Source organism: Pituophis catenifer, unplaced genomic scaffold (genome assembly GCF_029215685.1).
Source record: "Pituophis catenifer annectens isolate HBS135680 unplaced genomic scaffold, rPitCat1.0.hap2 SCAF_14, whole genome shotgun sequence".
NCBI lineage: Eukaryota > Metazoa > Chordata > Lepidosauria > Squamata > Colubridae > Pituophis > Pituophis catenifer.
Genome location: NW_027256894.1, coordinates 14408132 through 14421682, shown reverse-complemented (window position 1 = coordinate 14421682; position 13551 = coordinate 14408132). Strand labels below are relative to the sequence as shown.

Sequence of the window (13551 nt, the reverse complement as noted above, 5' to 3'; positions counted from 1 at the left end):
TTAACTAACTCACTCAAACCGCTTTTGGTGCATTCTACAGCCCTCTCTTCTGTTCCTGCCTATTTTCAGGAAGTTAAACACTGTAATTTTAAGCCTGATAAAGTAGAAGGGGCAATCAACTTCAGAATGAAGTTTAAGAAAAAATGTGGGTTTTGACCTCCAACCATACTCCCTGCCTAAACCACACCCATTCCACCCCACTTCTATATTCACCTGCAGCCCATTCCAAAATCTAAATACCTAAAATCTAAATGCATCCTGCATTCACAAATTGGGTTTGCACAAAACCTCTTGACCATGTCAGGTAGAGAAACAGTCAGTGAATTTGACCAACATACTAAGCTTGATTAGCATTAACCTTGCGCAAAACAGCTGAGAGCAAAACAGCTGAGAGTCGGGAGGCTGATCCAATCAACTTGTGCTAATTAGGCTGTGGTGAAGCTAAAATGGGCTGTTTCTTCTTGCTGCTTGGTGCAAGGAGGTAAACTGCTGGGAGGCAGAGGCCAAAGAGTGGAGGCCAGTGGGTGGGCAGGTCTACATTCAGAGGATAAAACGCACCCAAATTTTCACCTCCTTTTAGGGGGGAAAAAGGTGCATCTTATACTCCGAAAAATACGGTATTAGCATCTGTGGCAGCTAGTGTATCATTTAAGAAGTACAGCACAACTGATTAATGGTGTTTTTGCAATTCCGTTTGGCGCGTGAGGTCAGAGGAGCTAAGCATTTGTTTTTGGACCTCGGGAAAACAATATAAAGAAGAAAAGAGAAAAGCTTGCTTACATTGGCTGAAACAGGGAAAGAGTTTGAGCTTTTAGACTCACCGATCAGAATGGATGACAGCTCCGGTCTTGGGATCGATGACATGGACGATGATCCCACGATGCCCCCAGCTTCGTTCAAAGTAATAGCCCCCTTCTTCCAATCCCCCTGGATTCAGAGTCTTGTTTAAGAAAGTCCAGGACAGCTTCCGCTCACCGTGAACCTCAAGAGTCCCGCCGTCAATGACGCCAATGAACTTTCGCCCAAAGTAACTGTCAGGTTGGCTGCCATCATCAGCCCTGTGGGGTGAATTTGAATAGCATTTTATTTCTCACCTTTGGGAATTGCTGTAGAGCAATAGTCAAAGTGCCCCCCCCCAAAAAAAATAAACAGAGTGTATTATAAAGCCATCAGTTGAAACCATCAAATAAAGGATGGTTCACTGATGAATAAATGTTTTCTGAAAGCAACAGAACAATAAAATCAGAAAAATAAAGGAAGACCATTTATTACATTGCGGCAGAAACAGGAAAGGGCACCAGAAAAATGAAATTCTTTCACTCGGCACCAAAAGAAGCAGGATTTGTGAAGCAAGAATTCCGTAACATGGGAAGCTACTATTAGATAACTAGTAAGTAGCAAAAAGATTCAAACATATCCTAGTCAGACGATCCAGATCTGAAGAAATCTTCTAGACAGTTCTACTTGCCCCTGAAGATACATCTTTGGAAGTACTATTCTCATTCCGATTCTCAATTAGTCGCTTTTACAATCTCAGAATTGCAAAAGTTTGTAATCAAGTCTCCAAATATAATCTGAGGGTTGGGTTGATTAGGAACATATAAGAACAGAATTTTGTCTGGGCAATGATAGGGTCACATCTAACCCATATCCTGCCATTGGGGCCTCAAACTAAAACTCTCTACCAGAAAACCTGGGTAATTTCAATTGCATCCTATCTTAGATAAAGGTAAAGGTTGCCCTCGCACATATGTGCTAGTCGTTCCTGACTCTAGGGGGCAGTGCTCATCTCCGTTTCAAAGCTGAAGAGTCAGCGCTGTCTGAAGACGTCTCCGTGGTCATGTGGCTGGCATGACTCAATGCCAAAGGTGCACGGAACGCTATTACCTTCCCCACCAAAGGTGGTCCCTATTTTTCTACTTGCATTTTTTACGTGCTTTCGAACTGCTAGGTTGGCAGAAACTGGGACCGGTAACAGGAGCTCACCCCATTACGCAGCACTAGGGATTCGAACCACTGAACTGCCGACCTTTCGATCGACAAGCTCAGCATCCTAGCCACTGAGCCACCACGTCCCTATCTTAATAACCTTTAATTCAGTCTATTTTTATTCTTGTTGGTATCAGTTCTGATTTGTAATCATTCTACGTATTTCCGCAGGGTCCAACTTTGGACTTGGAGTTATGTCTGCAAAATTAAGCATCCTCCCATAAGCATCCTTCTTCCCAGTGCATTGTAGTAATTTTGATGTCTAATGTACCAGATCTCTGCTCCTCCATCCGTCCATCCAGAAGAAAAAAAAAAAGCCTTGTGGGGCTAATCTTCCAAATTATGGATGAGGTCGGTTTAATTACATACCGTCCATATAAGATGATTGTCAGACTGCTCCGGAAAGGGCAGTTCTCACTCCCGATATGTAGTTCTCCATCATTTTCTATCCGTATATGACGAGTGCGTAAAACAATGGGGGCTGTGTTATCTTTAATCACTAGTTTTCCTAACAGAGGAGAAGCAAAAGGGGTATTTAAGTTGGCTGATTTAAAACTGTACCATAAAGTTACGATTTTTCCTTCTATATTATTGGACTTCTCAGTTGTGCCTCTTTTGAAGGAAGGCAAATGATAAACAAGGTCGATAATGCATATTTTTAATCTTCTGATTTCTCCCCCCCCCCCGCCACTTCCTTGCTGGATTCTCTCTAAACAAATTCCCTGCAAAGAAAGACTTTTTTTTTTTTTTCAGAAGGGGAAAGAAATCAGTTTGGTTAGCACTGTCATTTGGTGATTATTGTCTGTATCAGACACAGATAATTCACCGTCAAGTTTGGTTTCTGATCCGCATGGTTGACTCTTTCTTCGGAGCGAACTCGTCATCCAGATTGGGGAAAATGTGAACTAAGTGGATTGATCAGACTTCTACGTTATAGAGCAGAATTGTGAAATTAAAAAGAGCAAATTTTTAAACAGCAGACTCTAGAAAGAGTGCAGAGAAGAGCAACGAAGATGATTAGGGGACTGGAGGCTAAAACATATTAAGAGTGGTTGTTGGAATTGGGTATGTCTAATTTAATGAAAAGAAGGACTAGGGGAGACATGATAGCAGTCTTCCAATATCTCAGGGGTTGCCACAAAGAAGAGGGAGTCAAGCTATTCTCCAAAGCACCAGAAGGCAGGAGAAGAAGCAAAGGAAACTAATCAAGGAGAGAAGCAGCCTAGAACTAAGAAGAAATTTCCTGACAGTGAGAACAATTAATCAGTGGAACAACTTGCCTCCAGAAGTTGTGAATGCTCCAACACTGGAAGTTTTGAAGATGTTGGATAACCATTTGTCTGAAGTGGTGTAGGGTTTCCTGCCTAAGCAGGGGGTTGGACTAGAAGACCTCCAAGGTCCCTTCCAACTCTGTTATTCTATTCTATTCTATTCTATTCTATTCTATTCTATTCTATTCTATTCTATTCTATTCTATTCTATTCTATTCTAATGCTTTTCCTTGTTTCTCTGGAAGTGCATAGCTCCTCCTAAGCATGATTGTTGGGAAACTGAGCTTTATTATCTGATATTTCAGCAGTTCGCCATAAGAGTCAGAACTTTCTTAAACACAACAACAACAAATGAAAGCTGATTTTATTTTGCCAATTTTTCTCACTTCTGCAGAACACTAGGATAAATACCTGACTATCTTCAGCTCAGACCACAATTCTTAATGCATTAACCATAACTCAGTCACAGCTGGGGCAAAATGACCATTAAAAAGCAGCCAATTTGAAGAAGATCTTTGACACTTACTTCAATGGAGTGCACACGCAGGCTTGTTCATCGCTCAAGCACACACACATCCTCACTTGTGCGAGCAGTGTGTGAGCATACACATGTGTGCCCGTTGGCTGTTTCTGCAGCCCTGTTGCAAACCTCTTATGACCCACTAGTGGGCTGCAGCCTACAGATTGGGGACCCCTGATCTAAAAAGGTTTTACATTCTTCTATTCTGCAAGACCAGGGGTCTGCAACCTTAAACACTCAAAGAGCCATTTGGATTCGTTTCTCACAGAAAAGAAAACACCGGGAGCCACAAAACCCTTCCCATGCCGGACTATTTCTTGAGCAACCACAAAACTAGCATATGTAGTTGAATTAAACATTCTTTTTCCTTCTGAAACTTTTCTTTTCTTGGATTTATCCATGGTTGGCCTACCGGGGGTTGAAAAGCTCAATAAATTGTGTGCTCGCGGGTGTCGCACATTGGCGGTTGTAATGCATATTTTGAGTGACAAGGAGCTGCAGCAGAGGGGTGAAAGAGCCACATGTGGCTCCAGAGCCACAGGCTGCTGACCCCTGTACAAGACAAATAGGGAATTAGAACTTCCCCAAGTCTCTTGGCACCACTAGCCTGAAGTACAGTGCCTTTTTATAGCAGACTGTGCCTTTACCCATCCTATAATTATGGATTCTCGGTGAACGGTTAGTAGGACATTGAAAAAGGAAGTGGAAAAGAAACACAATAATCAAATTTGCAGTTTCTCCAACTGGGACAACAAAACAAGCTTAGCTGCAGACAAGGTAGCTGATGACATCTATTCCCCAGAATTTCTACCCTGATATTAACCAAAGTTGGTTTTATCCATATTAAATTTAACACTGTTTACCTTGACAATGCTATATTTGTATCTGCGTTGCATGACTTCTCTGCGCCTTTCAATTTAGTGGGGAGCAGCGTTCCAACATAAATCTCCCCATAAATAGAGGCCAACCAACCTTCATGCGAGGAAGCCCAGCAAAATGTTTACTAGGTGATGCTGTTTATATAAAGCTGCCCTCGGTATAAATAACTGAAACTGTCTGTACCGAATCCACTCATTAGCCAAGACAGCGCTGTAATACTTACACCTGGCACAAGCAAACTAGAATACCAGACGCAGGCATGCAGCCTTGCTTGCCTGAGATCCTGGGAGTAAGGAATGTGCTTTGGTTTCAGAACAAATTAAAACGCAATTTTGCATTCATTCCAAAACAAGTGTAATAAATAATGAAATAAGTATGTTTAGCGTTACTTGCATTGATACCTGTCTGGATGGGAGTGAAAACTTTCCTCCAGCAGCGGTGAAATTTATATAAAGTGGGTTCCCCAAAGGCTGTCATGTTATTGCTGCCAAATCAGGGGTGCTATTACTTTTACTTTACTAAAGTGGGGTGGGAATGGAGATTTTGCAATATCCTTCCCCCAGAAGTGGGGAGGGAATGGGGATTTTGCAATATCCTTCTCCTGGAGTGGGGTGGGAGTGGAGATTTTGCAGTATCCTTCCCCTGCCACGCCCACCAAGTCACACCATGCCCACCAAGCCACGCCCACAAAACCGGTAGTAAAAAAAATTGAATTCCACCACTGCCCCAAATCATGGTGCTTCATTCCAACTTAATTGTCCCAGAATGCATTTCATCACTCAATTCAATGATTCTCCGTCTTGGCAGCTTGAAGAGGTGCGGACTTCAACTCCCAGAATTCCCAAGCCAGCATGAGTTAAAGTCCACAAAACTTCAAACTGCCAAAGTTGGGAAACTCTGTTCTAGGTCAATCTGGAAGAGGTGGATTCAGCTAAATAGAGTATAGAATATAGATGCTATAGTTTTCCATCAAACCAGCCTTATGAATGATTTTAATGTTATAGACTTAAGTGAATTGTAGTAAGCTATTTGATTGTAGTATTTGAATAAATTGATAAAGGAAGAAATGGAAAAGAGGGAAGGAAATGGTTTATGAATATTAATATCTGTGATTGGAACAATGGAATTTAGGGGAAACATTTAAAATTATATTATGATGTGAAAAAGGAGTAATGGGAAAATATTTGAATAGGATGATTTAGAGTTAGGGTTAAGTATTAGAAAAATGATTGATTTTAAATCAAAGGGTTTTAACATGGAGAGCAATTAGAGGAGGAAAAAAAAGAAAACTTGACTAAGATTAGAGATTAGGACGAATGGTAATATTGGCTATATATCAGAAAAAAACAAGGAAAAGAAAATAAAAATTAGAGAGAAAGAATATTATGGCAAAAAGTGAAATACATAAATTGTGTTAGTGAGATAACTAAAAACTGTACAAATTTGTGACTCGGCCAATACTCTGTTCAGAAAAAATGCATTGTGTGTTTGTTTGTTTATTTGTGTGTGTATGTTTGTTAAAAAATTAAAAAAAAAACTTTTATAAAAACAAAACCAGCCTTACCTCCATTTGTGATGACAATGGAATGAACGGTGGCAGAAGAAGATAGGAGAAGCTTTTGGCCTTGGCTAATCACTACGTGATTCTGTTCGTCATGTCCTGGCTGCCAGAGTTTCAGTTCTGGATCCAAATGGGGACAAGATGGGACTATTCCTGTTGGCACACACAGAGGAAGCTATAAAGAACATGGACTTCTTTATCTGGTACCTAGAACACAAATCCATTGAGCTAAGAAGACAAAGGAGCCATTTCTGAAGCTGCTGAGTTAGGAAGCAGAGAGAGAGAGAGAGAGAGAGAGAGAGAGAGAGAGAGAGAGAGAGAGAGAGAGAGAGAGAGAGAGAGAGAGAGAGAGAGAGAAATGAAAATGTGGGCGGAAGGCAGAGATAATTTTAAGAATGGTGTTACCCACAGTGGATCTTGGAGAATTCCAGAGAAAACGTGACATCTTCAAGCTGGAATGCTATCTACACCAAAAGTGGGTTTCAGCAGGTTCTAACCAGTTCTGGAGAACCGGTAGCAGAAATTTTGAGTAGTTCGGAGAACCGGTAGTAAAAATTCTGACTGGCCCCGCCCCCATCTAGTCTCTGCCTCCCGAGTCCCAGCTGATCAGGAGGAAATGGGGATTTTGCAGTAACCTTCCCCTGGAATGGGGAGGGAATGGAGATTTTACAATATCCTTTCCCTGCCATACCCACCAAGCCACACCCAGCAAGCTATGCCACGCCCATCAAGCCACACCCACAGAACCGGTAGTAAAAAAATTTGAAACCCACCACTGATCTACACCTTCCTCTGGAGGAAGTCCTGTGCCTCTGCTGAAACATAGAGGGATTGGCTTCCAATCCATCATGCTTGTTTGTCATGTGGCTTCAGCATTCTTCATGATTTAAAAAAAAATGCACTGGCCCACATGGATGAAGGCAGTTCAACCATAGTGAAGAAAGTGAATGTACGACCTTGAGGTAGATTAAACGTTGTATTAGACCCAACTTCAACTCATGGAAGTTCACTGGGGGGGTGGGATATGGGGACAACCCCTTCTTCTCATAACCCAGCCAGTACCATAAATTATGTCTCTTTAAGTCTAAGCAAAGGTGCTACTGTATTTTTTGGAGTATAAGATGCACCGGACTATAAGATGCACCTACCTTTTTTGGTGAGGAAAAGAAGAAAAAGAAATCTGCCTCTACCTCCCAGCAATTTTGCCTCATTGCAGCAAACAGCAAACAGCCTGCTTTACTTTCATTTTTGTTTTCAGCATAGCTTGATTAGCACAAGAAAAAAAAATCTGCTCCCAGCAATTTACCTCCTTGCAGCAAGCAGCAGAGGCCCATGCAAAACAGCTGAGAGCAAAACTCAGGAGGCCGATCCAATCAACTTGTGCTAATTAGGCTGTGCTGAAGCTGAAACGAGCTGTTTCTTCTTGCTGCTTGCTGCAAGGAGGTAAATTGCTGGGAGGCAGAGGCCAAAGGGTGGGGGCCAGTGGGTGGGCAGGGCTACATTCGGTGTATAAGACGCACCCAAATTTTCACCCCCTTTTAGGCGGGGAAAGGTGCATCTTATACTCCGAAAAATACGGTAATTCCTTCCCCACAGCTCACAGAAATGAGAATCGTATTTCCTTAGGAAGAGCCAATATGGATTCACTTTCACTGTAAATAGCTTCGGAGCCAAATATTTGAGAACTTCTCCAACTGACAGAATTCTTCTACTATGCCATTGGAAGGATAAAGCAAGAAGAGAGAATTTCCCCCAGAGTTTCCTGCTGTATTCAGCCCTGAAACGGATCTGTCAAATGTGCTCACTCGTGGTTCATGACCATATACTTCGCTGAACTTCTCACTGCAGTGACCAGAAGTCACGAAAATGTACTCTTCCTTTAATTATAATCTGGAGAAGGAGTTGATATTTCTACAGATATCCCTAACTTATTACTCGGGGATAGAAAAGCTGCACATGCCAACATTCCCTTTATAGTACAAAATTGTTGATGGAAAAATTGTGGTTTCTCTTGCTATTATCTCCCTTAATTCTAATGGCTGGCTCCCACTTGAAATAATGCCTTGTGAACAATATACTCTAACACGCATAAGAAAAGTATCTATGGAAAATGACCAATTTCATGCATAGAGAACATTCCTTTAAAAAAGAAAAGAAAAAGCTCATTTCCTATCTTCTATTGTCTACCTTCCCTCCCTCCAGACTGACAACTTCAAGATGCCCTGGAAGTTGACAAGTCTTGACTGGACTTTAACCATTTTATATATTTGTTTGCATAAAAATAAACAACCTATCTGGCTAAGCATATAGAAATAACTCTTATTTTCAAGGGGCCAAGGCGGTTTTCTACAGCAATCCATACAATGCTGTTCAGGTTCCAATACATTGAGAAATAATTCCTATCCCTTATGGAATTTTTAGGGGAAAAAAGAGAAAAACAAATTAGTGTTTATGGGTTCTAGGATTAGAAAGGCTATTTTATGGAAAGAAGGAAAATATAACGTAATCTCAGAGAGGGTAAAATACAATTGCATTTTTAACTGCTGTCCAAAAGTTCAGAAGTTTTCCTTCCCTTCCCTTCCCTTCCCTTCCCTTCCCTTCCCTTCCCTTCCCTTCCCTTCCCTTCCCTTCCCTTCTCTCCTCTCCTCTCCTCTCCTCTTCTCTTTCCTCTCCTCTCCTCTCCTCTCCTCTCCTCTCCTCTCTTTCTTCTTTCTATTTCCATTTTTTTCTTTCTTTCTTTCTTTCTTTCTTTCTTTCTTTCTTTCTTTCTTTCTCCTTTCTATTTCCATTTTCTTTCTTTTCCTTCCTTCCTTCCTTCCTTCCTTCCTTCCTTCCTTCCTTCTTCCCTTCCTTTTCTTTCTTTCTTTCTTTCTTTCTTTCTTTCTTTCTTTCTTTTTCTTTCTTTCTTTCTTATTCACTCTTTATTTTCCTTGGTTTTTTTTCTAATATTTGTGTTGTTTTTATCTTGTTAAAATATATCTTCAATATAAATTATATTTTAAAAAGAGAAAAATAATTCCTGATAGGTGGACAATGGCGGAGCAGTTTCAGGAGATTTTTTTTAAAAAAAATCTCTAGCCCATCTCATTCTAATTTAAATATTTTTTTTTTGTGATGGTCAAAAGCTCTTGGAAGGGTAAATGCCACACTCACTGGACATGTTGACCTGCTCAAGAGAGTGAAGACTGGACACTATGTTCACCAGCTCACTATCCTTTGGATCTCAAAGAAGACATTCCAGAGGTATATTTAGAAAATAAAAGGCTGTTAATTGCCTTCTGATAAAAGCGTGTTTTATGACTGGCCACTCGTCCCATTTTACAAGAGGTCCTAAATAGGCTTTCAACATTCCAAAGTTGAGGACTTCTAGTCTAGAATATTCCTTCTTTGGCTTCTATGAGGAAATGCCCTGATGACCGAACAGAAGGCACCATTTTAATAGCCTACCATCAAAAGCCAGTCATTCAAGAGTGGGTTGGGGGCAATTTTAAGTTGCACAGATGGTTAATGGCCAAGCTTGGAAGATAAATCAAAGAACCGATTGCAAACTCCAGTGGGGACAGTGACAGTTTTACAGCCCCTCTCTTAGTGCCTCTTTCTCTTTGTCCGTTCTCTATTTGCCTCCCGACACAAATGAAATCTCTCATCCAGCGCAAATGTCCCCATGATTTAATACTCAGCTAGGAATCCCGCCCTCCCCCCCACCCCCCACAACCTTCCTGGTCTGTCACAAGATCATATCAAGAAACCCTGATTTTTTTTTAAGCAGGCAAGAGATGATGGATGGATGATTCCTGTTCTCGGTTGCTGTTTTGAATGATCTTTTCCCTATCTCTCCCTCTCTATTCTCTTTCTCTTTTTGTAGGCATGATTAGAAGTTAGACAGGAAAGAAAGAAAAAGCTTTTTTAATATAGGGTGATATGATTAAAAGCTAGAGTAAGAGATAGAAATAAAGGGAATATTAATGCATTACATTTTTATTTGACAAAATGAAAGTGATAATGTAATAAACATTATTGACAGTAATAAACTTAATGACTATCACTAAGTGTTGTATCTTATGATTCTTGATGAACGTATATTTTCTTTTATGTACACTGAGAGCATATGCATCAAAGACAAATTCCTTGTGTGTCCAATCACACTTGGCCAATAAAAAATTCTATTATTCTATTCTATTCTATTCTATTCTATTCTATTCTATTCTATTCTATTCTATTCTATTCTATTCTACTCTACTCTACTCTACTCTACTCTACTCTACTCTACTCTACTCTATTATTCTGTTCTATTCTATTCTATTCTATTCTATTCTATTCTACTCTACTCTACTCTACTCTACTCTACTCTACTCTACTCTATTATTCTGTTCTATTCTATTCTATTCTATTCTATTCTATTCTATTCTATTCTATTCTATTCTATTCTATTCTATTCTAATGAGAAATAAGTGGAATAATTGAATAATGGTAGACTGTAACCTAATATAGATGTGTATTGTTATGGGAATTTCACAGATTGGTTGAATGTAATAATAATGTTTGATCTGATCAAACATTACAAACATTGTTTGTATTGGAATGTATGGCGCCCAGGTGCCACACTGTTCACGCATTGATTTGACATTTTTATAAAAAATTAAAAAATAAAAAAACTTTTTTAAAAAAAGAAAAGAAACCCTGACTTTTTAGTAGACACAGAAATAGGAAAAGAAACAGATAGCTTTAATTGTAGCTCAGGTGTCAGCTTTGGAAACCATATTAACCCCAGAAGCTTCCATGCTGCCAGCTTCTTGCGCTTGGGAAAGTAGGAGGGGGGGGGGATTTTTTTTTTTTTTATTTGATTTATATGCCGCCCTTCTCCGGAGACTCAGGGCGGCTTACAATGCGTTAAGCAATAGCCTTCATCCTTTTGTATATTTTATACAAAGTCAGCTTATTGCCCCCACAAACTGGGTCCTTATTTCACCTACCTTAGAAAGGATGGAAGGCTGAGTCAACCTTGAGCCTAGGAGAGATTCGAACCAGCAGAAATTGCAGGCAGCTGTGTTAATAACAGGGTGCACTAAACCCCTGTACTATCAAGGCTCTTTAGTAAATTTAGTAAAGAGATTGTAGTTAAGACATAATAGCATTCTTCTTTTCGGTCAAGGTCAGGGTGCTCCTCCATCTGGAGGAGGAGTGGTTGCAGTAGTGGCTCAAGTTGGGACGGAGGATGATTGGGCCATGTGATAGACTGATGTTTGCCGGGGCTGGGTTTGGGATTTTGATTTACTGAGGGAAATCCTGGAACTCTCAGATTCGGGTTTTCCCAGATGTGCCAGTATACCTATTCCCGTGATGGTGAACCTTTGGCATGTGTCCCAGAGGTGGCACACAGCGCCCTCTCTGATGGTACGCGAACCATCACCCCAGTTCAGCTCTGCTGCGCATGTGTGCATGCCTCCCAGTGGCCAGCTGTTCTTCAGGTCTCTGCTGTGCATGCACGGGGGGCGGGTCACAAGCGGGGGCCCACGGGCATGCACAGGGGCTGGGGCGCATGCGGTGGGGCCACGTGTGCATGTGCAGGGGCGGGGCGCATGAAGGGGTGCGCATAAGCAGGGCGCATGCAGGGAGTGCTCACGCATTGCATTTTGGGGGTTCGGGTGCACACACATGCATTTGAGCGTGCTCGCACTCTTTGGGCACTTGGTCCGGAAAAGGTTAGCCATCACTGACCTATTCCAATAAATAAAAGATTTGAGATGATGCTTGTCTCGGAGTTTTTAATTGGAGTTGGGTTGTTCTGGAATGCTGACATTAGGAGGTCTTACAACTCTGAGCACACTTCTTTAAAAATCAGAGAAAACAAGCAGGTAGAGTAATAAGACCACGAAAAGAAGAGTTGGCATTAGTACGGCAGTGTTTTTAATACCTCCCATGATAAACCGAGAGCGTCATTAAACGGATGTTGCTTTTAACATAGGAATTTTCTTCACCGAAACAGTGAGCCGTGGTCACAGACATGCAACAGTTCTTACCCATATGTTGAGCAGGGAGCATTAATAAGACAGAAAGTATTCCGATGGCCTGAAACATCATTGGATGCGTAAAGGTCTGTTGATCTTCTTAGTCTTCTGCAAACCTGCAGACAGGAAGAATCACAGCAAGAGGAATCATTCAGCGTTCATGCGTGCATGTTTTATATAAAAAAGGAGCACCAAGCAAGATTAAGCTTGATTGTATGACTAAGTAACACACTAAATGTTTCTCTTTTCTTAACTTGGCTGCACAAAGGTAAACACGATGCGTTTACGTTCACCCGTACCGCCTCACCTTTTATGCACCCTTTTGCGTGGGCTTAGTATTAAAATTACTTGGCATTATAAAAACACAGAAAGGAACAATGAAAATAAAAGCCTTGTGCAAGTACACCAATTCATGTGGTTGAAGATTCATGTGGAAACAAGAGAACTTGGTCTCACGTTATCCCCCCGGCTTCAAAATCTATTTCAGCTTTAAGTGCTGAAATATCTTACAACTCACACCCTTGAAACAAAAAGAGTGGTTGGATCATACGCCACACAAAGAATGAGCATTTAAAAATTTTTAAGCTGAAAGTCAATGGCACACAATAACGACGACAACAACAACAAAACCCCAAGAATTGTGTAGTTCTTTCAGATGCAGAGTTTATTATATTATATTACTTTATTTAATATTGATTACATTTCCATGCCCTCCATCTCCTCTAGAAGATGACTCTCATGATAAACTGGGAGATACATTAAATGAATGTTGCCTTTAACCTAGGAATTTTCTTCATTGAAATAGTGAACCATTATTATCTCTGGGTGATTTATTTTAGAAAAAAAGATGATAGATAGATAGATAGATAGATAGATAGATAGATAGATAGATAGATAGATAGATAGATAGATAGATAGACGGATGCATGGATGGATGGATAGACAGATAGACAGATAGATAATAGGATATAGGGAGGGAGGGAAAGGAGGGAGAGAGAGAAAAGAAATGATAGAGGTAGATAGTAGGTAGGTGGGTAGAGAGATGATGGATGATGGATGACAGACAGACAGATCGATTGATCATAGTGGTCTCCAAATAAACATATTCGGCACATTTTCAAAAGGTCATCAAATAGACAGAACATCAGTGGATAGAGCATAATCATAAAATAACCCAATATAGCAGAAAGAGAAATATTCCAGAGTTTAAACATTTAGGACCAAGAAAGGGGAGAACTCCCAGCGATAGTCCTCCATAAATGGCTACCCCAGTAGAAAATGTCATCTTCTCCTCCTGTCCTCCATCAGATAGTCAAGGCATCC

The 13551-nt window shown here is 40.7% G+C and overlaps 1 protein-coding gene across 1 annotated transcript in view; it reads right to left on the bottom strand.

Moving 5' to 3' along the window:
• The window catches only part of CEMIP (cell migration inducing hyaluronidase 1), an 80548-nt gene extending 68169 nt beyond the window's left edge, over positions 1-12379 (bottom strand). Inside the window, 4 exon segments of the mRNA XM_070953815.1 lie at positions 822-1058; positions 2359-2497; positions 6224-6373; positions 12241-12379. Coding sequence (XP_070809916.1) covers positions 822-1058; positions 2359-2497; positions 6224-6373; positions 12241-12379 — 665 coding nt within the window.
• Positions 12380-13551: the final 1172 nt, after the last annotated feature.